Source organism: Peromyscus eremicus, chromosome 17 (assembly GCF_949786415.1).
Source record: "Peromyscus eremicus chromosome 17, PerEre_H2_v1, whole genome shotgun sequence".
NCBI classification, from domain to species: Eukaryota; Metazoa; Chordata; class Mammalia; order Rodentia; family Cricetidae; genus Peromyscus; species Peromyscus eremicus.
The window spans coordinates 49,569,644-49,597,246 of NC_081433.1; the positions used below are offsets into that span (position 1 = coordinate 49,569,644).

Below are 27,603 nucleotides of genomic sequence, written 5' to 3' on the forward strand. Positions count from 1 at the left end.
TAACCTATAAAAATGCCTTAAGAAAGAACCATGGAGAAGTATGTTAGACTACAGAAGATTGGAGAAGGCTCATTTGGAAAAGCTGTTCTTGTTAAATCCACAGAGGACAGCAGGCATTATGTTATCAAGGAAATTAACATCTCAAGGGTAAGTATATTTTTACTTCAGTTGCACAAGTAATAATTTGGTTACCATAGGACTTTTTATTAGAGAAATGCATAACCTAATGAGAAAGAGTGCTATAATCCCACCAAGGACCACCGATTTCAGAGGAATCTGAGTGTCCATTCAGATTTTTTCCACTATGTTCCTGTACTTGCTTGTAGAAGCATATATTTATGGTGCTGTAACATGCTGTGGATTGGGTACCCTGAGAGGGTTTCACTTCTGGATTCAGTTCATTCCTTTTCCACTCACTGCTATAGTTTTAATTAATTTATTATGATTATTGTACTGGATTAGCACCATTTTTAACCACTCTCGTAGTGATGGACTTTTAACTTTATTGGTGGTTTTACTGTTTCCTCCGTTAAGATGTCCGGTAAAGAGCGGCAAGAATCAAGGAGAGAAGTTGCGGTGTTGGCAAACATGAAGCATCCAAACATTGTCCAGTATAAAGAGTCATTCGAAGGTCAGACGAGCATTTTGCAGACTTTTAGAATAAGCTAAGACACTTATGAATTTTGGGCGTTTTCCTGGTAAGGAATTATTTTGTATATGTATCTTTAGGGAAAAATGTTCCTTTTTGTTGTTGTTTAATAGATATGCTTGTAAGTATCAGTTTGATTCTAGGATAGTATTGATACCAGACTATCCCATCGTAGCTTAATATTGGTTCATTGTCATTAGCAGTTACTTAAAAAGAAGCACTATAGTACAGAAATTTGGAGTGGGCAAAATTATTAATAATTAACATTTTAAACTTAAAGCTCCATATAAGTATTCCTACCACTAAAACTGAGAAAGTGTTCTGATCTTGATTTTTTTCAAGCATTTCCTCCTCTTTTGACAATTTCATACACGTATGTAGTTTAATAATATTTCACACACACCCCATTGCTCTCCTCTTCCCAGCACTCCTTCCTACTTTGATATCTTCTCTTGTTAATTACCCACTGCCTTTCATTAGGGTTGCTTGCACGTACACAGATGTGGGGCACTTTCTGAATCTGGGGCAGTTTACCAGTGCTGACAGTCCTGAGGAAAACGGACTCCTTCCCCAGTAGCCTTTCACTGCTGTATCTATCTCCTCACCTAGGGGTGGGCCCTCACGGCCCCTCCCCATCTTCACCTAGAAGTAATCTGAGTGATTCAAATGTACTTCATTTTAAAGCAATACGTGCTCACAATAAAAGTTCAAAAGGTATAGGCAGGCATGACGACAAGTTCTCAGTTCCTCTAACCTCACCCTCATTGGAACTCCCTAGGAAGCAGGGTGGCTGACAACCCTGTGTGTATTCTTAGCCTGTTTTCTGTGCCTACACGACACATGCTGTGTCAGGGAAACACAGTGCTTGTTTTTTCCTTCTGCTCTTGCACACAGTGCTGAAGACTTCTGTAACTCAAAAGGTGTGGGAGTCTCTCCAGTAGCAAACAAGCAGCTCTACAGTGGACAGCAGCTAGAAACCCTCTCCTCCAGTTCCCATCAGACGCTGTACCTGCAGGTAGCGTCGTGTTGCCCAGACTGGAGACACTGTCCACACGTTCCCTATTTCAGACCCAGCAGCAAGTGCAGACCTGTGAATTCCTGCCAAATAAGCTACAAATGGACATTCCCTGACCTCCTTTCAGATCCAGTTAACTTGCTACAGCAGCTCACAGAACTCCAGGCAACACTGTACTTAAATTTATAATTAAGACATACATACATACGTACATACACATGTGTATGTCTTTTTTTGTTTTTGGAGACAGGATTTCTCTGTGTAACAGCCCTAGCTATCCTGGAACTCACTCTGTAGATCAGGCTGCCCTCGGACTCACAGAGATCCACCTGCCTCTGCCTCCCAAGTGCTGGGATTAAAGGCATGCGCCACCACCGCTCGGCACATGTATGTCTTTTGTAATGAACACAAATCCACACCCCAAGCTGGTAGAAAACAGTAATTAAAATATCTGGGGCTTTTTGGCTTCTGAACTTAGCTGTGGTGAAGGAAAGGGCGCCAGAAATAGCCAGGCAGTGTGCTTGTACTGAGTGTTCTAATTCATGGCCCCTTAATGTTTCTGTCATGCCCTTCGTTATTGTGATTGTCTTTGTCACTTCGCTTACCTGCTTTTTGTGCTTTGTTTTGCTTCAACCTCAAGCAGTTTCTAAGGTAGTAGTTTTGGGTTTTAGGTGGTCTTTAAAAACCTGTAAGTGGCCGGGCGGTGGTGGCGCACGCCTTTAATCCCAGCACTCGGGAGGCAGAGCCAGGCGGATCTCTGTGAGTTCAAGGCCAGCCTGGTCTACAAAGCGAGTTCCAGGAAAGGCGCAAAGCTACACAGAGAAACCCTGTCTTGAAAAACCAAAAAAAAAAAAAAAAAAAAACCTGTAAGTGTATTAGTGATAAAGGGGTTTTTATGTATCTGTAGTCTTATACAAAGTAATCTGACAAACAGGTGGTAATAATGTTAGGAGAATACAAAACAGATTATTACTTCTCTAACAGAGGAAGCACTTCTCTGTTAATTATATATTTAAGTATTGATTTACTACTGGGTATGGTGACACACACCTGCAGTACTAGTACTAGGGAGGTAGAATCAGGAGCACTTGTGAGTTTGAGGCCAGCCTGGGAAACACATGGAGACCTTGACAAGCAAGCATGCAAGCAGGGGGTAGATGGATGGGAGGAAAGAGAGGGAGGAGAGAACAAATGATTATTTTGCCTCTGGTAGAGATCTGAGTAGCAGAACATATAACTGATTCATGACCTAAATCCCCAACATTTCTCCAGTTTCTTTGTGTTCTATGTAACCTCCCATCGTCTCACCTCCCCGTCCCCATGTCCAGTGCTGGAGATCAAACACAGGGCTTTGTGTGTTCTGAGTAAACTCTTCCACCAAGTTATAGCTCCAGCTTTGACACAGGATCTTGCCATGGAGTTCAGATTAGGTTCAAACCTGCAAATCTTCCTTTTTCACCTTCCTGGCACCACACGTGGCTAAACAAAACACAGAAGGTTTGCTTTCAACTATCTTTGAAATACCACCTTTCTTTTTTGGAATTAACTATCTGTAGCATGAATCTTAAAAGATCTTATTAATAGAAACAAACCTGGAGCAGGTATTAGGGTAAATGCTGAAAGATCAGAGAAGCAGAACAGGCCACAGCTTCCTCACCTCGCCAGTTCCTCAGCTGATCCTGTTTCCTCAGACTGAAAGCCCCTGAGTCCTCATTCAAATGGATCTCAGCTGAACTGCTGCTAAAAGCCTGAAAGCTTAACCAGGCTCTAGTTCCTGGTCCTCAAGCCTTATATACCTTTCTGCTTTCTGTCATCACTTCTGGGATTAAAGGCTCACTTCCTGGGATTAAAGGCGTGAGTCACCATTCCTGGATGTTTCCAGTGTGACTTTAAACTCACAGAGATCCGAATGGATCTCTGCCTCCCAAGTGATAGGATTAAAGGCCACCATTTTCTGGCCTCTATATTTAGTGGCTGTTCTGTACTCTGACCCCAGATAAGTTTCTTAGTGTGCAGAAAATTTTGGGGACCACATATCACCACAACTATCGTTACTGCTCTTTGTTTCCTCCCAGAAATAGTCCGAAGTATTAATAAGTGTATAAATGAGGACATACTGTATGCAACTTGTGGATTCTATAGAGGTTTTTTTCTTCATATTGTCATTTTTAAGGTTTATTTCTATTTTATGTGTTTTTGCCTGTATGTATCTAAGTGCACCATGTACATGTTTGGTGCTCTAGGAGATCAGAAGGCAGCATCAGATCCCATGGAACTGGAATTATCAGTGATTGTGAGCCACTGTGTGGGTGTGGGAAACAAACTCAGGTCCTCATTGAGTGCTCTTAGCCACTGAGTCATCTCTCCAGCCCCATTTTATTTTGTCATTTCGAGCATGTATTAGATGATCTTTGCATCTCAGTCATAGTTATACAGATTCTTAATTAGTTTAATTCAGGTAAGTTTCTAGTTCTAAGGGTGTATTATAAACTGTATATCAGAAGAGCATATAAGAACCCTCATTAAGAATGCCCCCTCAAAGTGAGAGAAATGAGCGTTTTTAGAAATTTGGCCCCTGTACACATCATAAGGACACAAGAAGTAGGAACACCACTCTTCCAGGTGTGATGGCCTCCTTAGTGAGTCATGGTTCAGCAGATGTTACAAATCCTATTGATCACTCTTCCTTGCATGAAAAAAAGTTGGTAGTGGAAAGATGACTTGAAAGAGACACCGAAGATCCTTTCTCTGTGCATAAAGATATAAAGGTATAAAAATACAAAGTGATTGTGGCAGTGTCCCATCTTCACGTTTATTCACATACATGAGCAGTTTGTTTCAGAAGAATAAAAGAAACCCCTGGGGGCTTGGGGAGGAAGCTGTGCCTTACTCACTGTTGAACCTTCAGCTCATTATATCATTTATTGTTGTGTTTAATGAACAATTAATTCAAGTGAATAATTCAAAACTGAAAACTAGTGATCATTTCAATTCTAAGATATTCTGAAAGTTGGTGGGAAAACATTTTATATGTAATATTTAAGAAAATTGAGCAAAAGTATATTGTTCTGCATTTTATTTATGTTCTGGAAATATTAAGGTATGAACACCATTTTCTACTCAGATGGTGTATTCTTGGTAGAAAAATGGTCAATGATGGAGTTGCCTAAAACTTAAGTCATTGTACAACCTGTATAGGCAGAGTTCCTAGACTTTGTGCCCTAATTCTTTTGAAGATGGTCCACTCTATTGTTTAGCTGCTGCTTTTTAGCAAATCTTTAAGTACCTTAATTTAACTGTGCTTTTGATGCAACATTTTAAAAATGGAATTTGATGTTTATCTTTTGTAGAAAATGGCTCTCTCTACATAGTAATGGATTACTGTGAAGGAGGAGATCTGTTTAAACGAATAAATGCTCAGAAAGGCGCTTTGTTTCAAGAAGATCAGGTGGGTTAGCACAGAGGAACTTGATTCTTACTCCACTTCCAAGAAGCAACTCAAAGTGTGATTTCCTATGTATTTATTTGGGGGGGCGGGGTGGGAAACAGAGCACAGGATAGAGTCTCATGTAGCCGAGGCTGGCCTGAAACTTCTGATCACCTTGACGTTACCACTTCAGTGCTAGAACTGTAGACATGTGCCACCACACCTAGGTATGTGTATTCATTTTTAACTGTGGGTGCTAGTTGTAATTGCTAGGGCAGGCTGCTCTTAGGCCCAATATTTTAGTCCCATCTCTAATTAGCTGCCATCTTTATTTAGTTCCCTATCTTATTTCCTATCTATAATAGATTCTTGCATGTATAGTATAAGCTACATCCCACATGCATATGTATGTGTGCATATATATGTTAATAATTAATAATTAGGTTATAATAATGATAGTTAGGTTACATACATCTGTGTGTACATATATATGCATGTATGTAACCTAATTATTCATTATAACTGGTTAATTATTCTGTGTCCTGCCAATCTGTCTTATTGCTGCGAGATCATATCTTCCAAAAAATACAGCCTGGCTGAATAACTCTAGCTCTGGAAGCCTTGCATTTGCAGCTGCGTGAAATCTAATTTGACTCCCAGAGTCTCTGAAGTATGGCCCACCTAACCTAAGCAGCCCCATTTTTAGGTGTTTTGTAAACCTGTCTACTCCTTGACATTTATTTTAGCAGGTATTTTTTGAGCATGAACTTTGTTTTGTTGAGCCTTGTATTTGTACATCTGTCTCCTCTTTGTTGTATTTTATCATGATTATTTTCATAACATCTTCCCTCAACTGTCTTTTATTATTTTAAGTTCAGCTCAAGTCCCAACTTCTTTAAATTTTTCATTATTGGTTTTCTTTGGTCTTTTCTTTTTTTTTTTTTTTTTTTTTTTTTGGTTTTTCAAGACAGGGTTTCTCTGTGTAGCTTTGCGCCTTTCCTGGAACTCACTTGGTAGCCCAGGGTGGCCTCGAACTCACAGAGATCCGCCTGCCTCTGCCTCCCGAGTGCTGGGATTAAAGGCGTGCGCCACCACCGCCCGGCCTTCTTTGGTCTTTTCTGTCTTTAAATTCCTGCTGCCTTTCTCTTTACCACCCAGTCCCATTTTATATGCATGTTTTTGCATAGGAGGAGGGAGGGTTAGATTGGTTCTTTTAAATCTTATGACTTTTCCCCCTATGTAATAGATAAGAAATCTAACAGAAGTTAAGTAACTTACCTCCAGTAATATAGTTGGCTTTTGAACCTACTTCTGTTTAACTTCAAAGTCATACTATGAAGAACTCAGAAGTGGAAAGGCTTCTTTCCCTACTGTTCTGTCCCGAAGGTTGATACTTAGTTATTCACCTTGTTGGCTCTTTCATCCTCTCCAGGCTGAGTTGTTCTTCTGAGCTTTAAGACTGGCACATCACTGCTTTGGAATTTCTGAGTTACTTTGCTTATCTCTCTAAGTCTTTATAGCCCAAATCCAGCCCACTGTCTTTGTTTGTAAATGAAATTTTATTACAGCATAATTAAATCTGTTTGCAAATAACTTATGATTGCTTTATTACTGTGGTGAGAAAGTTAAGAGAAAGACCATATGGCTATTAAGCCTAAGCTTTGTATTCTGTACTCTCTTAACTCTCTTAACCCCTTTCTCTTTTTTTTTTTTTTTTTATTTGTTGTTTGTTTTGTTTTTTGAGACAGGATTTCTCTGTGTAGCCCTGGCTGTCCTGGAACTCACTCTGTAGACCATGATGGCCTTGAATCCAGAGATTCTCTTGCCTCTGCCTTGTGAGTGCTGGGATCAAAATTGTATGCCACCACCCAGCTTTTCTTACTGTTTACAGAATAATAAATTTGCGGACCCCTAATTTATGTGCTCTTTTTGCAAAGCTGATTGCTGCACATATCGTACAGCATTGACAAAATGATCAGGCATGGGAAACAAGGTAACCGAAGAACTCTGTACAGTGAGGTGACAAGACTCCGGATCGTTCCCTTTCTACTCCCAGTTCCCCAGCAGTAGGACTCCACTTAGCCTACTCGTTGTCTGTCCTTTTCCTGACCCTCCTGGGTTGTTCTTGTACTGATCTCTTTATTTAGATGCACATTTCATTCCGGGTATTTGTGAGTCTCTACCACTGTATGTACTCTGGAAGTCATTTTTCTACTCAAAATCCCTTATGTCACTATGGAAAGGCATTTCCAATTTTATGCTCTTTTCACTCAGTAAATATCTAAAAAATAATTAACTGACAGGGTTCTTTAGTTTTAGTGTTTGCTTTTACTGTTTTGGAAATAGGCTTTTTACCATGTGCCTCTCCTGGAACTAATGAGCCTTCTGCTGCCACCTCGAGTGAGGAGAATGTTTTGTTAGGGAAATTACTTTACAATTAATTTTCTATGACTTAAAATGTACTATCTGTTCCTTTAAAAATACTAAGAATGAGTGGAACAAGTAAAGCTTGTTACCCATTATTCTGCAGTCCACTTCTCTAGTGTTAAACCCTGTTTACTGGTCTCATTCTCTTCCGTTATTCTGTCTTTCTTGTACTCACACAGGCACACACTATAAGCAAAAATGCATGAGTGATACAGTTCAGATGTGACATAAGCATGTGCTTTTTTAAAAGTGGGAGTGCAGCATACATACTGTTCTGCAACTTTCTGTGTTCAGTTAACAGTGGTTAGTTCCATACATAGCGGTTCTTCCTCCTCAGAGGCTGCATAGTACAGGCTGGCATAATATATTTTATCAATCCCCTTAATGGGCATGTAGATTGCTTAATAAACAGTACTAAACCATACACCCCTTGTATACAGATTTGGCATTTCTGATACTATATCTGGAATAAATTTGAAATTGCAGTTACTAATTTGAGAGTCGTGTGAATTTTAAATTTTTGTGTTTTATCAAATGACTTACCACCTCCTCACAAATGAGGTATGAAAATAAGGTATGCATTATACCACATTCTGAGGAATCTTATGCATTATTTCAAGTTAAAATGGTCCCTTCCTTAGTTACTATTTTAATTTGAAAAGGTAGTATTTCTTGTGTGTTTATTGTCCTTTGTGCCATTTGTCTTTCCAGTCTCTGTCATCCCGTGTTCTAGTCACCAGCATTTTCCCAGGGATGTGAGGAATTTGAGAGTTAGCAACCTATCAATTATGCTCAAGCGTTTTCTCAAATTGTTAATAAGCTTGGCTATATATTTTGCTATGAAGATGTTTTAAATTTTATATAGCAGAGTTACCTTGGGACTTTGGAGAGGGTGTATTTTTTGTGTTCTGTTTTGAAAATCATGTATCAGTCAAAAAATTATTAAAATTGACCTATGTTTTATTTTATCGTTATATGTTAATGATGCTGTCTTATTGTAATTATATTGGTGTGGAGTGAGGTAGAAATTAAGTTGTTTTACATCTAAATTACAATTCCAGAGACTGTTTATATGTGGTGAATATGAATAGAGGTATTTTGGTAGATACATTCTAAATTTCTATCTTAATAATTTTCTTTTTGTAATTTTTATTTATATTGAAAAAATACAGAGAAAAGATAAACTGCAGCTAAAGTTTTTCCTGCCTGTCCCACAGTCAGGACAAATCTCTCTCACCTGCCAGCCCCACAGCCGCTCAACCGGACCAAGTAAACACAGAGACTTATATTGGTTACAAACTGTATGGCCGTGGCAGGCTTCTTGCTAACTGTTCTTTTTTTTTTTTTTTTTTGGTTTTTCGAGACGACAGGGTTTCTCTGTGTAGCTTTGCGCCTTTCCTGGAACTCACTTGGTAGCCCAGGCTGGCCTCGAACTCACAGAGATCTGCCTGGCTCTGCCTCCCGAGTGCTGGGATTAAAGGCGTGCGCCACCACTGCCCGGCTTGCTAACTGTTCTTACAGCTTAAATTAATCCATTTCCATTAATCTATACCTTGCCACATGGCTCGTGGCTTACCGGCATCTTCACATGCTGTCTCTCATCATGGTGGCTGGCAGTGTCTCTCTGACTCAGCCTTCCACTTCCCAGCTTTATTCTCCTCCTTGCCCCGCCTATACTTCCTGCCTAGCCAACGGCCAATCAGTGTTTTATTGATTAATCAGCAACACATTTGCCATACATCCCACAGCAATAAACTTGACAAACCTACCCACCTATCACCAGTCTATCAGAAAGTATGAATTATTTATATTTTTCATTCAGGTTTCTCCCCATATTGTGCCGTGTGTAACAGATTTAGTATGTGTTATACCTGTTTCTCTTGTCAGTTGGCTTGATACCCACTAGTGTTTGTGTCTGTAAAGTACAAAGAAATTGGAGCCCAAGTGTTCTGAATGTGATGTTTCTCTCTAGATTTTGGACTGGTTTGTACAGATCTGTTTGGCTTTGAAGCATGTACATGATAGAAAAATTCTTCACCGAGATATAAAGTCACAGGTATGCTCTTTATACTCTGTCACTAATAGCCAACCCCCCCACCTTTTTTAAAAGCCCAGGGTCTCACAGTTTTGTTGACGTTAGCCTGAAGCTCTATGTAGCCCGAGCTGTGGTCCTCAGACCCTAGCATCCCGAGGGCTGGGATTAGAGGTGTGAACCTGCATCACTTCCCCTGACTGGAAACAGCCGCCTCTGTCCTTCCGCCCTTCCTGTCCACTCCGACCCTTGATGTCCCCCGTGCATTCCCTGTGGTAGCTCCTCCATCTCTGTGCTCTCTGCTCTCTTGATTGACGCCTTCGTTGGGATAGAATAAATCAAAGAAAGGTGCGGGGAAGTTAATTTTGTTTTGAGATTTTGCATGTTTGTAGTTGACTTTATTCCCTTTTCTCTAATTAATGAAAATTTGGGTATAAATTTCTGGATAGGAGATTGTTTTCCCACAAAATTGTAAGATACATTTCATTTGTTTTTTGGTATCAAGGATTGACATTCAGAAATTTAAAGCCCACGGTACAGGAACAGAACTGACACCTGCAAGTTGTCCTCTGACCTTCAGGGAGATGCTACAGCAAATGCAGACACGCACGCACAGACGCGCGCGTGCGCACACACAGTGTCACTCTCTAAGTGTACAGTTTACTGATTTTAGTATATGTATAGAGTTTTTTCTCTTCAGAGGAGTACCACATGCCCATTCCCAGTCATACCTGTTCCTCCTCCATATAGACCGTGGTAACCACTGGTCTTCTTTCTGTCTGTATATCTATATTCAGTATATTTAAATGAAACTCAGATAATATGTGCTTTTAGGTATTAAAACTGGATTATTTGCCTGGTGGGGTATTCCACACATTAATCCCAGCACTCGAGAGGCAAAGGTGTGTGAATTTCTGTGAGTTCTAGGCCATCCTGGTCTACATAGTGAATCTCAAGCCAGCTAAGGCTACATAGTGAGACCCTGTCTGAAAAGCAACAACAAGGTGGATTATTTGTCACTTTTGGAGTTGGGTATTGAGATGTGTCTCAATATAGGCTTTTGAACCTAACATACAGCTATGGGTGACCTGGACTTTAGATCTCTTTTCTATGCTTCCTTAGTGCCAGGATTAGGGAAGCATGTTCCACCATGGCAGCCTGATTATTTGACTTTTTTTTTGTACAGTTGATTTGTAAATTCTTTTTTTTTCTTCATAAAATAAATTTTTTTTCAAATATATACCAGTTTTCAAGTACAGATAATTTTCCCTTCATTCTGTTGTTATCTATTCATTTTCTTTTATTAAAAGGTCTATTTGCATTGTGTATGTGTGTGTGTGTGTGTGTGTGTGCGCGCTCGAGTGTGCGCACACCTGCTAAGAAATGCAAGTGGAGGTTAGAGGACAGCTTTCAGGAACCGGTTCTCTTTCACCACGAGGATCCTGGTGGTTAGATTCAAGTTGCCGGGCTTGGCAGCAGCCACCTTAACCAGTTGAGCGATCTCACTGGCCCACATTTAGTTTATTGACAGTGTCGTGTGGTGCACAATTTTCTTAGTTTCAAGAAAGTCCAAATTTTTTTTCTTTTTGGTTTTTGTTTCATGTTATATCTAAGAAGTAGTTGCCTCAAAAGCATGACAATTTATTCCTGTCTATAGTTCCAGTTCTTAGAGTCTATAATTCATTTTGAGTTACTTTTGCATATGGTAAGATAGGCAGGAAGCTACATTTATTCTTTTTCATGGCGATATCCAGTTATTCTAGAATAATTTTTAATTGGATTAATTTTTCTGAAAAACATTGACTCATAGAAGTAACTGGACTGAAATGATATTTCTGTGTGTTCTCTCTCTCTCTCTCCTTCTCTTAGAACATATTTCTAACCAAAGATGGGACAGTGCAGCTTGGAGACTTTGGAATTGCTCGAGTTCTTAATAGGTAACAACAGCTTTAAGCATTGTTTTGATATAATGTCGTCAAATTGAATCTGGTATAGTGTATATGTAATAAATTATAATATCTCTGTCTTAAGCTTCTTTAACAATTTTATTGTTCTAGTACTGTAGAGCTGGCTCGAACTTGCATAGGGACTCCATACTACCTGTCTCCTGAAATCTGTGAAAACAAGCCTTATAATAATAAAAGGTATTTAAAATGATACTCCACACATGATATATTTGATTTAAATCTTTCTGTCACACTCTATTTAGTAGCCTTGAGAATACTATTCTAAAATCAGTAATGTGTGTGTAACCGTGTATCTTTAGATTGTTAGCATATGTAGAAGCACTCTTTCTTGCTGGGAGAACTTGGCAAAGAATCACTTTGTTGTTTATCATAGTTAGGGACAGAGTGCTCTCTTTGGTCCTTGTCTTTGTCATAGTCATCTCCTATGGAACTATAGCTAATAGTATAGAATGCATGCTAGGTTCTCAATAAAGAAACCAAGTTCAGAGGGAGATGGACTACCATCCTTGAATGCCTCAGCCTGCTAGTCATCTAAGCTGCTTGCTTGTAGATTATGTGCCACCTTATTGAGGACAGTCCCATAATTGAATAACAGTGACCTTTTCCTCTCTTTTCCAACTGAAGGGTCCCAACCAAGAAACACTGTGTAGTTTGCTGTCATAATTGATTATAGTAAATTAATATTTTTCATTTTGTAATATTTTTAAAGTTGAGTAAAGTATGTTGAATTATGCAAAATAAAAATAAATGGAATGAATTTTTTTTGCCATTCTTTTAAATATTAAATTTCCTTAATGAAATTTTGAAGTACTTGCTTAGGCAGCCCTTATTTTTGTAATTTGAGATAGCTGCTTTTATTATCTAGTTCGAAATTTTGAGGTTAAAAAAATGCTTTATATAGAGCACATATTTTCCCCATGTTTTCCATGCTTTTTTTTTTTTTTTTTTTTTTTCTAAAATGAAAAAAAAATATTCTGATATTAAGGAGAAATTTCTCACTTTTGTCTTCCCAGTGACATCTGGGCTTTGGGCTGTGTCCTTTATGAGTTGTGTACACTTAAACACGCAGTAAGTAAAAGTTCTGATGTCTCCAGGGCTGTGGAATCTTCCGGATAATGCTTACAGAGTAGAGGTTTTATTTTCTGAAATAGACTGATTTAGACTTACTACATATTTGTTCTTTCTATATTTTGTGCTCTTTCCCCCCAACAAACATTGTTTCTCATGCAACAAACAGATCTCACTCCCCTTCGTGTAAATTCATTTACTGTGAATTTGATGTTTTTCCCTAATACTTTTATTAGTTTCCTTCTAGCAAGGTCTTTGAGAACACCCATATTTATCTGGGTGTGATGGAAAAGCCTGTAATTCCAGCATTTGGGAGGCTGAGCACAGAAGAATTTCAAGTTCAAGGCCAGTCTGGACTAGATAGCAAGATTTTGTCTGAAAAACAAAACAAAAAATTAAGTTAAAAGCATCCAAATTTTTTGAGTTTGTTATTGGGAGTTGAAGAATTTTAGTTTTTGTAACAACCAGAGTGTTGTTTTTATTAAAAATAAACTGCCAACATAGAAAAGAAAAACAATTAAACATTTTTGTTTAGTGTATTCTTCAAGGGCTCTGTGTGTGTGTGTGTGTGTGTGTGTACTTGATAATGGGAGTACGCACACGCGCTGTGGGTGTTAGGTTGGAGGTACCCAGTGTGGCCCAGGCTTAGTGTCTGGTGTCTCTCCTTGATTGCTCTCCATCTTTTCTTCCTGAGACAGGTTTACAGAACCTGCTCATCATTTTGGCTAGGTTGGCTTTAGGGAGCTTTAGGGATCCATCTGCTTCTACCCACAGCTCACCCTAGTGGAGAGCACAGAGCCATCTGTCTTTTACATGTGTTCTGGGGTTCTGAACTTACATCTTCGTGCTTACACAGCAGGCATTTTACCAACTGAGTATCTCCCTAGCCTCTTACCAAGTATTTCTGTCACATTAAGTACCCTTACTTTATTTACAATTTTCACCATTGGCATAGTTTTGAAATAGTATGAAATATATTAAAAAGGAAGAATTTTTGTCAAAATATATTGAATCTTAACAACTTCATTTGTATACCCTCTTTTTTTAGTCTGTTTCTCTCACTGATTAAACAGTACTGTATTTTCAAACTTCAGAAAATACATAAATTTGTAAAGCAGTAAATAAGTACCACAAGCAGTTCTAACAAGAAACAACTGCTTATATTTGTTGTTTCCTCCAAGCTTTGCTCTAATTTAATTTATAAATTGAAATACTCATCTCCAAGAATTTGCTTATATTATATGGGCAACTTTATAGCCTGTCTTTTTTTTTTAATACTGTCTTTTATTATTGCTTGTTGAGGTACTTTTACATTTATATGGATGTGCATGCATATATGAAAGTGTACTGCATTTATATGAATGCACATATCATTGGAGGTCAGATGAATGTGTCTGAAGGCTTCCCTGAGCTAACTGATGTGGATGCCCAGAACCAAACTGAGGTTCTCTGGAAGAGCAGAAAGCCCTGGACATGGCCCAAATGCTTTTCTCTCAGTAGTTATTTTTTTCTTCAAGTTGTTAGAGCAGAGGCAGAGGAAGCCAGGTCTTAAAATGAAAATCACTAGGTTATTATTATTAACTATTATTTTAATTGTTATGTATTGTCAAATCTTTATTAATATTTATACCTCTCCTCTTGGCATGTTGCATAAACAGTTAGATTTTACTCTTACGGCAATTATACTTTTTTTTTTTTTTTTAAAGACAGCCTTTTGAAATTACAGGTAATTAGGTAAAGTTTGCAGAAAGTGTGCTGATTGCATTACCTGGGAGAGGATTATATTTCTATTCTGTATTAGTGGGAAAGGAACTATTGCTCATTACTGATAATTCTCATTTCAGTTTCTTTGTTTTTTATACATGTGCATCTATTTTCTGGATTTTAGTTTGAAGCTGGAAACATGAAAAACCTGGTACTGAAGATAATATCTGGATCCTTTCCTCCTGTGTCTCTGCATTATTCCTATGATCTCCGCAGTTTGCTTTCTCAGCTATTTAAAAGGAATCCTAGGGATAGACCATCAGTAAACTCCATATTGGAGAAAGGTTTTATAGCTAAACGGATCGAGAAGTTTCTCTCACCTGAGGTATGTGTCAATGTTAGCCCGAAAGTTAAACAGTCTGGTGCCTAACAGAAGGGCTGTAGCAGTCACTACAGTGCCTAGGCTGAGATGTCTTTCCCAGACTACATTGGTGCTTCTTTCCATACCCTTGGTTTCTAACTGAAATCATCAAACTTTTTCGTGCTTCACTCTTCTTACGTGTAAGCTGTGAGCTAAGAGATATAGCCATATTGTGGGGTGGCTGTGAGAATTAAATAATAATGTGCATACGGCGTTCAAGGTCTAGCACATACATGTTCAAAGTAATTACTATATATTACCACCACTATTATAGTAGATAAATATAATAGCAGCATAATTTACATGATTATGACTGTATTTGACAAAAGGGTTGGAAACCATGGTTCTATGGGCGTGTATAAGTGAATATACCATATTTTCCTCTAGTGTTCAAATATAGGTACAAAACAAATACTTGTGGAGATAATTGAATTTAATATGACAGGTTTTATAAAAAAAATTTGTCAAGTCAAATGGCATTAATTACTCAAAAATGTGATCATCTGAATTTGAAATTATTTTACTTTTCATGTTTATTGTGGCCTTTATTAATTTAATCAGCGTTAAATTCTTTTGTAAATAAGATATGTAGCAAAACATAACCCTATTGTTTATATATGCTTCTAGTTTAACAGGATATTCCTTAAAACAAATGCTCTTCAGAAAACAAGAGATGCACATTTAAATAGTAATACTAAAAGAATGCATTAGTAAGTCAGAAGGCTAACTCAGCTTGGAGCTTAAAAGATACTTGTATAAAACACAGCAACAATCTCTGAAATGTGGTGCTTTACAAGACTTCTTTGTTAAAAATCATTATTTCAAAGGCTGTTTAGCTGCAATGTACTGTTATTTTTTGGCAGCCTCCAGATAAGAAATAAAGACTTCATTTAATCTTGTTGAAGCGACCTCCAACTTGCAGATGTCGTTAGAACATATTCTCAAGGCTGAAACACTGGAATTCACCTTCCTGGCTATGAAAGGGGCATTGTTAGAGCCTCAGTTACCAAACATAATATGCAAAAGGGAGGCAGATTATGATGAATAACAAGTAGAGTATTTCACATTACTTGTTGGGTATGTGTAGCCCCCATTCCTTACTGGTATTTAAGCACTACTCGAATTTATGAAAACTTGAATATTATGCTCCTAAGATACATTTTCTATGTATCACTTGTTCAGCATTCAGATGAGGTGCTTTGTGCTAGTCTTTAAGGCTATAACTTTGAAACAATTCATGAGCTTTAACATCTGAGCTATTTCTTTTAGTATCATTATAATGATCTATATTGTACAAATTTACGTTTTCTTACCATGTTGCTGCAAACCTATGAGTCTTCTCCCTCAGCCTTGTGAATTCCTGGGTTATGGGGCAACTTCATTTTTGAAACCGTTGTACTTTCAAAATTAAAAATTACTAGGGCCCAGTCCTTATCCTTGTATCCTGATAGATTTTCATTAGGAGTACAGTCTCTGTCTAGTGGAGCTCTCTGTGAGGATGAAAGTCTTCTGTATCTGAATAGTCCAACATTACAGCTTCTGGTCACCTACTGAATACTTAGAATGTGACTAGTGTGACTGAAGAACTAAATTTTAAGTTTTTAATGGTAAGTGAGGTTTTAATTCAGGTAGCCACATACTGGTAATGACTCTTAAATTGGACAGCTTTCCCATAATATCCCAGAATCTTCTTGAATTCTGTATGTATTATCTTTAAATTCATCTGAACATTTATAGAGAACAGAAAGATCCATATTTGAAGAACTGAAGAAATTATTCAATTTGAGGGCAAGTTGAAGGGTGTTTTATGATCATTGAATCAGGCCTAGCATACAGTCCTACAGTCTCAGCTATTTAAGAACTCTTGAGGCAGGAAGCTCTCAAGTTCAAGGCAGCCTGGACAACATAATGAGTCCCTGTCTCAAAATAAAAAGCTTTAAAAATGAAGAAGTGACATTGGCGTGCCATATAGAGGACTCAGGATTTAGGTCACTGATAAAGTGCTTCCCCAGCATGTGCAAAGCTGGAGTCAATGCCCATTTTCACAGGAAATGGGACAGATCCCTCTATTTTTCTGAGAAACATAAAGGAAAAGAATGCCTGATTTGCCCTGAATTGACTTTGAACCAGACTTGTGCTCGTGTTTATCTTCTATTGCACTAGTTCATAAATGCAGCACCCACAATCTCCTGAAGGACTTTGGTGGGTTCGTTCATTACCATCTCTGTTGGGGATACTCATTTGTACACTGTGAAGATGTCTTTGTCAAGGCACCTTGGTTTGATAAAGAGCTGAATGGCCAACAGCTAGGCGGGAGAGGATAGGTGAGACTTCTAGGAGGAGAGAGAGGAAGAGGAGGAATCTAGGCATGAGGATTTTTCCAGCAGACTCAGAACAAGTTGGACATACATACTGAGGAAAGGTAAAAGCCACATGGCAGAACGTAGATTAATTAAGCAAGTTAATTTGAGTTATAAGAGCTAGTTGAGGACAAGCCTAACTTAAAGGCCAAGCTTTCATAATTAATAAGCAGTCTCTGTGTTATCTGGGGACTGGCCATCCAAAGATAGTCCGACAAGAAAGCTTGTTACGCTCCTCTGTTTCAGTAATTGAGGCATATCCATAGAATTCAGGTGTTGTTAACACCAGGTAGTATTGGTGGTGGTGTTCTGAGACTTTGAGTGCTGCTGCCATAGGGGATCTATAGAGAAACCATCTCAGATTGGAGATTTGTGCCTACTGGATGTCTTGTCTACTGTTGAATATTCTTTCCACTCTGCCTTACTTCTCTAGAAAAAAATGATAAAATTCACTTGGCATTTTGATCTCCACCAATAAGATAAAAATAAACTCTATTTGAGGTAAATCTTGGTTGATATCATAGTTTTACACTGGAAAAAATTAGTTAAAAGAGAAAATTACTTGTGGAAAATATAAATACTTGTTTCATGAAATATAAATGTTGAAGATTCAGAAATGGAATGTTTAATGTTTAAAGAGACACTGTAAAAGTATTTATCCAGTGACGTGTTTGCAGATGAGTATGCACTCATTGCAGGTGGGAAGGTGATTGACAGTAAACTTAGAATAATGGTGTTTCCAGGAGAGTGTCTTGGGAGTGACTCTTGAATGGTTTTGACATAAATGAGGGCTGTGGATGCATATAGACTACGTTGATCCCTCCATAGATGTTTTGTTAAGTTACTAAGAGATGGAAAAGGCCAATAACCCATGTGCTGTGTATTAGTCTAGCTTGAGAATGAAAGACTAGAGAAGTCATAAAAATATGTGAGTAAGATTAGCAGGGGTAACCAGCCGGCGGTGGTGCACGCCTTTAATCCCAGCACTCAGGGAGGCAGAGCCAGGCAGATCTCTTGAGTTCTAGGCCAGCCTCGTCTACAGAGCAAGTTCAGGACAGCCAGGACTACACAGAGAAACCCTGTCTCAAAAAAAACAAAAAAAGGAAAAAAAAAATTACCAGGGGTGTAGATGGGTAGCAAGAGGAGAATCTGCTGGTTGGATTACTGGATTTTAATTATTCAGTTTATTAACATCTTTATGACTGGAAGAAAAAATACATTGTGATTGATGGGTCATTTTTCTTTGCTTAGAAAACTGACTTGTTTTTGTTTGGTTTGCTTTTTCGAGACAGAATTTCACTATGTAGCCTTGGCTGTCCTGGAACTCACTCTGTGGACCAGGCTGCCCTCCAACTCAGAGATCTACCTGCCTCTGCCTCCAGAGTGCTGGGACTAAGGTGTGCACCACTACACTTCAGAGGTGATATCTTTTTAACATTGTTGTTTTTCTCTCTCTCTCTCTCTCTTTCAATCTAAGCTTATTGCAGAAGAATTTTGTCTAAAAACATTTTCAAAGTTTGGACCACAGCCTATACCAGGTAAATTATGTGTGACATGAAAATTTTCATCTGTTTGCAATACTCAAGATTATATATACTACAAATAAATACAGATAGAGAAAATAAATTGGGATGGTTATAGACTAAATTTAATCTAAAGGAAATAAATGTTAAAGCTCTTACATTTAGTTATACATAATAAATCACTGGCAAAGTTTCTATTTTCTGTCTTACTTAGATGAACTCATACTTGAAAATTTATCAAAGCTTAGTTGATGTTTTGAGAGTATTGTCTAGAATGTTATCAAATGCCCCACTAAGGTGTAGATCTTTATGTAAAACATTTTTCTTTGAGAAATGTTTTATACTTAAAATTTTTTTAAAGTGAATTATTAGGAGGGCAACTATTTTACTAAAGGTAGGCTTCATTTCAATTTTATCCATTGACAATAGAATATTTATAGTATTGTGTATGTTTCATTTGTTATGCATGCGCACACATCTTTTGTTCCTGCATAAATTTCTCTCCTTTCACTCTATTTTGGAACAGTACAAAACATGGTGCTCTACATTTTGAATTTGGATAAATTGATAAAACAAATAACATATTATAAAAACAACTCACGTAAACTGGAAATGGTACAGCAGTGTGTACTCAGGAAGGCCAGCTGTATTTAGATTTTCCCCTCTCAAGTGCTAGGGATTAAACCCAGGACTTAAATGGTGATCATCACATTCTTTATACTTAGTAAGCCTGTGTTGGAATTAGGAAGGAAAAAGTTGTTGTATAAGGAACTGGATAAATGAAATAGTCAGTAATATAGGAGTGAAATAAGAACGGTGTTACAGATGGGCTTGCAAATGCTTTGTGGGTTCCACCACCTTAATTAAGCTAGATGTGTCCTTGACATGGAAGCTGAGAAGTGATAAGGTGAGGTGGGAACAATTCATGTCTTTCTCTTGAGAACATTCATCTCTAGGCCTGGTGCCTCCAGTCCTTTTTTCTGGTGTACATAGCACTTCCTTTTGTTTTTTGTTTATTCAGTTTGTTTGTTTGGTTTTTTGTTTTGTTTTGTTTTGTTTTTAATGCAGGGGGAATCTTTTTTCTATAGGCAGATTGGCTTTGAACTCACAGAGATCCAATTGCCTCTGAGGTTAAAGATGTGCACTGAGCTCTTTTATTGTTTTGATAAAATTAGCCAAGCTACAGAATTGTGACTTCTTAAAGCTCTGTTCATATGGTTGAATTCCTCATACTTCCTATTTTATGGATTAAGATGTTTTGGAAAAACTTTACCCTCTCATAGAGTATCACATTATTATCAATATAAATTGCTTCTGAATCTCTACCATGACACCCAATGACTAATAATATTTTCTGTCTTAGGGTTTCCTACTACTGTGATAAAACACAATAACCAAACAACCTAGGGAAGAAAGGATTTATTTCCCTTATATTTCCACATTACAGTCGACCCTCTAATGAGGAAGGGCAGGAACTAAAGCAGAGCTGGAGCCTGGAGGCAGGAATTAATGCAGAAGGCATGAAGGCTTGCTGCCTATTGGCTTGTTCTCCGTAGCTTATGTAAGCTACTTTCTTATAGTTCTCAGTACCACTCGCCCAGAGGTGTCTTGGCCCACAGTAAGCTGGGCCCTCCCACATCAATCAAGAAAATGAAATAGAGGCTTGCCCACAGCCCAGTATAGTGGGAGCATTTTCTCAGTTGAGGTTCCCTTTCCCAAAATGACTCCAGCCTGTGTCAAGTTGGCATAAAACTAGCCAGCACAGTTTGATAAGAGTTGACTAAATTATATGAATAATGTGTGTTTATAAGGATTTTTTAAAAGAAAAATTACTTCAATTTTAATATATACTTTCATATTTGGTATATTTTTCTTGTCATAGCATATGCACAATGAGTTTGAGAATATAAACAGTTTTTTGTATACAATATAATATAGTGAACATTTTCAAATAATTTTTTCTTTGAGTTTAATGGTAGCTTTTCATTGTGAACTACTATTTAATATTTTTATTTTCCTCCTAAAAATGAATACTTTTTGTAAGGGATTGCTTTAAATTGTGTTAGCACATGACAAAAATCCTGAGTTAGAGAGTGGTATGGAAGCAAGAAAGCTGCTCCTCAGGCTATGGGGGACAACCAGAAGTGACCGTACAGAGGAGGGAAATGGAAGAGAAAGGGTTGGGGAAGGGGTAGGGATATACAGACTATTTGACTTGCAATATTATTTTTTTTTATTGAAGTTGAGGGGTGTTTTGTTAAGTTATTAAGCTCTTTGACAGTTTCGTACATGTATGTAATGCATCCTATAATTCTCATACTGTACAATTTATTCAGATAACTCGATTTTTTTAGCATATTCACAGATAGCTGCTACTGTGCTCCATAGGTGCATGTGTGCGTGCGTGCGTGCGTTGTAGAATATTATTGTTTATGCTCTGGAACGTTTATTTATTTATGCAAAGATGTGTTTGATTAAATAAAACTCACCTGTGGTCAGGAGGCTGAATCAGCAACTAGCTGACAGGAAGTGGTAGGGAGGAACCAGGGAAAATGGGTTTATAAGGAGGGGCTAGGAGAAGCATGAGGGCTTTTTGGAGGATGTGAGCAAGGAGAGGAGGTCAGCCTTTCTAAAGAGCATAATTCCACCTTAACCTTTGAATCTTGAGTTCTTTAGAGGGACAGAGGTTTAGTTAAGTTCTCTTTGTAGCTTTGCAAAAGTTGGAGCTGGAGGGAACAGAATTCCTTCAGGCTATGGGCCCTTGTGGCCTGAGTAGCGGCAGAGTTATAGTTGCTGATTTGGACAGCTGTGGCTTAAAAGGCAGCAACAATTTTAAAAAAGGACAGTTGGCACCCAACATGGGGTGCTGTGAGGTGGGTGGTGGTTTGAGCCATGCCCTGAAGCACTGCCCCTAGTAAGGTAGCAGGTAGCTGTTATACCTGCCTGTGATCTTGAGGTACAAGCCCCTGGGTGTGGTGGTAGTGGGGTGCACATATGTGGCTCTCTTCACTTTGCTACCTTGTGGTTTTGGATGCTGGTATGGAGCAGGGCAGAGCTCGCCAGAGAACCACGTTGGACATTGCCTCACTCTTCCAAAATCCTGCGAGAAATTCCTTTGTTCTGTCTTGTGAGTTAACCCCCTAATAAATTCCTTTGATCATTAAATAGACTCTATGGATTAATCCCAATAGCACCAGTCTGTTGTTGGTTGGTCTTTTGGTCTTTTTGCTCTTTTGGGGGGAGCCTGCCACCCAACTCTCAAATAATTCACACACACGGAGGCTTATTCTTAATGAATGCCCGGCCTTAGCTTGGCTTAGTTTCTTGCCAGCTTTTCTTAACTTAAATTATCCCATCTACCTTTTGCCTCTGGGCTTTTTCTGTTCTCTTCTGTAAATCTTACTCTTACTCCATAGCTTGTTGTGTAGCTGGGTGGCTGGCCCCTAGAGTCTTCCTCCTCCTCTGGCTATTTCTTCTTTCACTCCTCCGTCTCTTTTTTTTCTCTCTTGCCAGATTTCTCTCTCCCTATATCCTCTCTGCCTGCCAGCCCCGCCTATCCTTTCTCCTGCCTTGCTATTGGCCAGTTCTTTACTAGACCATCAGGTGTTTTACACAGGCACAGTAACACAGCTTCATGGAGTTAAACAAATGTAACATAAGCAAAAGTTACACACCTTAAAATAATATTCTACAACGTGTGTGTGTGTGTGTGTGTGTCCATGTGAAAGGATACTTGTATGGGCACATATGTGAACCTGAATGTATGCCAAAGAACAACTTCAGCTGTCATCCTCAGAAATATCTTTCGCTGGCATAGAGCTAACCATTAGGTAATACTGGCTGGCCAGCAAGCCCCAGGGATCTGCTTGTCTCTTGCTTCCCCATTGAGGAGTTTATAATTGCATACCACCACTCTGATGTTTTTATGTGGATGTTAGGGACCAACTCAGTCCTCATGCTCGTGAGCCAAGCACTTACCTTTGGAGCTACCTTCTCAAAACTAGGAGATTCTTCTTTTTGTGTGTATTTTACAAGTGCTATTATCTTGGAATTAGTCTTATTTCTTTAATTAAAAAAAAGATACTTTCAATGTAAAGTACTTGAAGTGTTGATATTTATTAATGGATGGAAAAAACATTTGATTAAAAGTTTGTAAGGTTATCAATGAAAGTACCATTCTTGAAGATTTTTGGAATTAAAAATTCAGTATAAAGAACTACTGAAAAAGAATTGTCTTTTCATGCAGGTAAAAGACCAGCATCAGGGCACAGCTCCATTTCTCTTGTCCCTGCTCAGAAAATCACAAAGCCTGCTGCTAAATACGGAGTGCCTTTAACACATAAGAAGTATGGAGATAAAAAGTTACTTGAGAGAAAATCACCCCCCAAACATAAACAGGTAAGATCATTTTACAAACTGATTACTATCAAGTTCAGTTTGACCCCATGTAATAACAGCTCCATGAGTCACCTTGACACTCAGATTAGTCTTTGTTTCCTTACTAAGGAATGTTGCTCTGCGTCCTCCATCCTCTCTAACTTAGGAGCCTTACAGAAGCAGTGGACAGCCATTAAGTAGATACATTGAGTAAACCAGTATAATACAAAAGTTAGCATTATAAATGAAGTCCTCCTTGAAACACTCAATTGTTTGCATAGAAGTAAGTGATTTTGTAAGAAGTACCTGTGATATTGTTGCTAAAACACCAGGAAATTTGTGTATTTCAGAACTCACAGTCAAATCAAAATCTTAGAACTATATAAAGAATATGATCATATATGTGACAGGTTCCCATTTCAGACTAAAAAAAATTATGACCTAAAGCACTGAGTTACTTGACTGGTATCATGGTATTAGTTGCAGGACATTGACACTTTTTATTTGGAATTTGAATATGGAAATTTTAATGTAAATCATTATTAGCTAATTTTAGGAATTAACCATTAAATGGGTATTGAGGAATATTGTGTAGGAATGGCAGATACAGGAATCAGCTGCCACTACTAGTACTAAGAGAATATTCAAAGAACAAAAATTTAATTCAGGGAAGTTAATTCAGATCTTATTTGGGTAGGGCATAGCTATAAACCTATTTGTAATGACATCCGTCCACTGAGTTCCCACAGTCTGGCACTGGTAAAGAGGAAGCTATCTACCACAGAATGGAAGGCTGTCTGGATGTCAGTAAAGTGTACTAAGAAGCCACCTAGGTAGCTGACTCTGAGAAGCCTCCTGGAAAGCAGGCGGAATATGACTAGTGCTGCTGAGCTTTCTGGGGAGCTGCCTGGACACCAGCAGAACTCTGTAGGAAGCTGTCTTTGGAGTACTGCTGAAATTCAGATGGAACCTGGCAGGATATAGGCACAACGTCTGCAAAGTGCCTGCAGGGGTGAGTGCTACCGTACTGTGTGCCTGCATGCTGCAAGCGGAAAGGAAGCACTGGGCGGAAAGAGATGCTCTTTCCTTCCTTTTGTGCTGTCGCTCCTCCATCGACTGCTAATGTGTTCATGAGCAAAGGAAATGGCTCCCTGCCCAGTTGTACTAGCGGAAGCAGGGCTGTGCACAGGGCAGTGTGACTGGCATGTGGCTTTATCATTTGTTGACTCCATTTCTTCAGCAGTCAACACCGTCCTATCTTTTTCTCTCTCTGGTCATCGTAGGAAACGTAGGACTGAAGACTCTCCCTAGTTTTTGGCCTTTAAATCTCCTATGTCTCTGTCTCTGATCATACCCTAATCTTCCCACCTCAACATTTTTGGTAGTTTCTGTTTTGTTTTGAGATGAGGTTTCTCTGTATATCCCTGGCTGTCCTGGGACTCACTTTGTAGACAACCTGACCTAGAACTCACAGAGATCTGCCTGCCTCTGCCTCTCAGGAACCCGGGAACTCACTATTTTGACTAAGTTAACTGGGCAAGAGTTCCTGTGGCTGCAGATAAACACCAGAAAGGCTGGCTTCTATGTGACTGCTGTGGACCCATGAAGACCAGACTTAGGTCTTCATGCTCACAGTGGGCACCTTCCCCCCTGAGTGTTTGCCCATCCAGAGATTTTATTGTTAATGCTTTACAGTAACTTTTATAGAGTAGTACATAAAACAACTTTGAAATAGATTATTTGCATACGTACCTAATTTGGGTGATGACAATTGACTTTTAGCGAAGCAGATTGGTACTTGAACTTACTTTAGTGTAATCATGATGTCATTTTTTTCCATCAAGTATTTTGAAAATTTGAAATTGACTTAGTGTGCTTTTAACAACTATGAAGAATAAAAGAAGAAAGAAACACATTTCTGGTATCCAAACAGTATATTTCTTTAACTAAATTTTGTGGTTTTTTATTTGTGATCATCATGATTATATATTTTATTGATATGAAATCAGTTGACTTCATTGCTGTAAATAAGCTTTTTAAAAAATATATGTTCTGGGCTGGAGAGATGATTCAGAGGTTAAGAGCCCTGACTGCTCTTCCAAAGGTCCTGAGTTCAATTCCCAGCAACCACATGGTGGCTCACAACCATCTATAATGAGATCTGGTGACCTCTTCTGGCATGCATGCAGGCAGAACACTGTATACATACTAAATAAATAAATCTTTATTTTTTTAAATATTTTTATTTTATAATTAACTTAATTTCGAATATCAGCAACGGATTCCCCCATCCTCCCTCCTCCCACCCTCCAGCCCTCTCCCCAACCCACCCCTCATTCCCACCTCCTCCAAGGCAAGGACTCCCCTGGGGAGTCAGTCCAGCCTGGTAGACTCAGCCGAGGCAGGTCCAGTCCCCTCCTCCCTACACCAAGGCTGAGCAAAGTGTCTCCAGGCTCCAAAAAGCCAGCCCATGCACCAAGGACAGGTCCCAGCTCCACTGCCTGGGGGCCTCTCAAACAGTTCAAGCTAATAAAGTGTCTCGCTTATCCAGAGGCCTGGTCCAGTTCCATGGGGGCTCCTCAGCCATTGGTTCACAGTTCATGCATTTCCACTAGTTTGGCTATTTGTCCCTGTGCTTTTTCCAGTCATGGTCCAATATCTTTCGCTCATACAATCCCTCCTCTCTCTCACCAATTGGACTCCTGGAGCTCCACCTGGGTCTCGGCCATGGATCTCTGCATCCGCTTCCATCAGACACTGGATGAGAGTTCTATCATGACAGCCAGGGTGTTTGGCTGTCTGATCACCAGAGCAGGTCAGCTCAGGCACTCTCTCGACCATTGCCAGTAGTCTACAGTGGAGGTATCTTTGTGGATTTCTGGGGACCTCTCTAGCATCTGCTTCTTTCTATTCCCCTGGGGTCTTAAGCAATCTACAGATTCAATGCAATCCCCATCAAAATCCCAACACAATTCTTCACAGACCTGGAAAGAACAATATTCAATTTCATATGGAAAAACAAAAAACCCAGGATAGCCAAAAGAATCCTGTACAATAAAACAACCTCTGGAGGCATCATGATTCCTGACCTCAAGCTCTACTATGGAGTTACAGTAATAAAAACAGCTTGGTACTGGCATAAAAACCGACATGTGAACCAATGGAACCGAACTGAAGACCCTGACATTAATCCACACACCTATGAACATACGATTTTCGACAAAGAAGCCAAAACTATACAATGGAAAAAAGAAAGCATCTTCAACAAATGGTGCTGGCACAACTGGATGTCAACATGTAGAAGACTGAAAATAGATCCATATCTGTCACTGTGCACAAAACTTAAGTCCAAGTGGATCAAAGACCTCAACATAAATCCAGTTACTCTGAACCTGATAGAAGAGAAAGTAGGAAGTAGTCTTGAAGGCATTGGCACAGGAGATCACTTCCTAAATATAACACCAGTAGCACAGACACTGAGAGAAACAATCAATGGGACCTCTTGAAACTGAGAAGCTTTTGTAGGGCAAAGGACACGGTTAACAAGACAAAGTGACAGCCTACAGAATGGGAAAAGATCTTCACCAACCCCACATCTGACAGAGGGCTGATATCCAGAACATATAAAGAATTCAAGAAATTAGACATCAAAATACCCAACAATCCAATTAAAAAATTGGCTATAGCCGGGCGGTGGTGGCGCACGCCTTTAATCCCAGCACTCGGGAGGCAGAGCCAGGTGGATCTCTGTGAGTTCGAGGCCAGCCTGGGCTACCAAGTGAGTTCCAGGAAAGGCGCAAAACTACACAGAGAAACCCTGCCTCGAAAAACCGGAAAAAAAAAAATTGGCTATAGAGCTAAACAGAGAATTCTCAACAGAAGAATCTCAAATGGCTGAAAGACATTTAAGGAATTGCTCAACATCCTTAGTCATCAGGGAAATGCAAATCAAAAGGATTCAGATACCATCTTACACCCGTCAGAATGGCTAAGATCAAAAACACTGAAGACAGCTTATGTTAGAGAAGATGTGGAGCAAGGGGAACACTCCTCCACTGTTGGTGGGAATGCAAACTTGTATAGCCACTTTGGAAATCAATATGGTGCTTTCTTAGAAAATTGGGAATCAACCTCCCTCAAGACCCAGCTATACCACTCTTGGGCATATACCCAAGCAATGCTCAATCATACCACAAGGACACATGCTCAACTATGTTCATAGCAGCATTATTTGTAATAGCCAGAACCTGGAAACAACCTAGATGCCCTTCAGCTGAAGAATGGATAAATAAATTGTGGTACATATACACAATGGAGTACTACTCAGCAGAGAAAAACAATGATATCATGAGGTTTGCAGGCAAATGGATGGAACTAGAAAAAAAATCATCTGAGTGAGGTAACCCAGACTCAGAAAGACAAACATGGTATGTACTCACTCATAGGTAGATACTAGATATAAAGCAAAGGATAACCAGACTGCAACTCACAACTCCAGGGAGGCTACCTAGTAAAGAAGACCCTAAGAAAGACACAGGGACTGCCCAATGACAGAGAAATGGATGAGATCTACATGAGCAAACTGGGGGTGGGGGGGGGGTAATGGAGGGAAAGGGTGGGGGAAAGAGAGCTT

The 27,603-nt window shown here is 39.0% G+C and overlaps 1 protein-coding gene across 5 annotated transcripts in view; it reads left to right on the plus strand.

Annotated features, from left to right (window-relative positions):
• Nek1 (NIMA related kinase 1) overlaps positions 1-27,603 on the plus strand; it is a 124,240-nt gene continuing 96,637 nt past the window's right edge. For all 5 annotated transcript variants that reach the window (XM_059244859.1, XM_059244861.1, XM_059244864.1 and 2 more), the window contains exons 1-10: positions 1-147; positions 535-631; positions 5,015-5,112; positions 9,491-9,574; positions 11,420-11,487; positions 11,608-11,694; positions 12,531-12,585; positions 14,474-14,674; positions 18,548-18,608; positions 22,840-22,991. In XM_059244859.1, the coding sequence (XP_059100842.1) occupies positions 31-147; positions 535-631; positions 5,015-5,112; positions 9,491-9,574; positions 11,420-11,487; positions 11,608-11,694; positions 12,531-12,585; positions 14,474-14,674; positions 18,548-18,608; positions 22,840-22,991 (1,020 nt within the window). In that variant the 5' untranslated portion in view covers positions 1-30. The remainder of the gene's footprint in view (positions 148-534; positions 632-5,014; positions 5,113-9,490; positions 9,575-11,419; positions 11,488-11,607; positions 11,695-12,530; positions 12,586-14,473; positions 14,675-18,547; positions 18,609-22,839; positions 22,992-27,603) is intronic.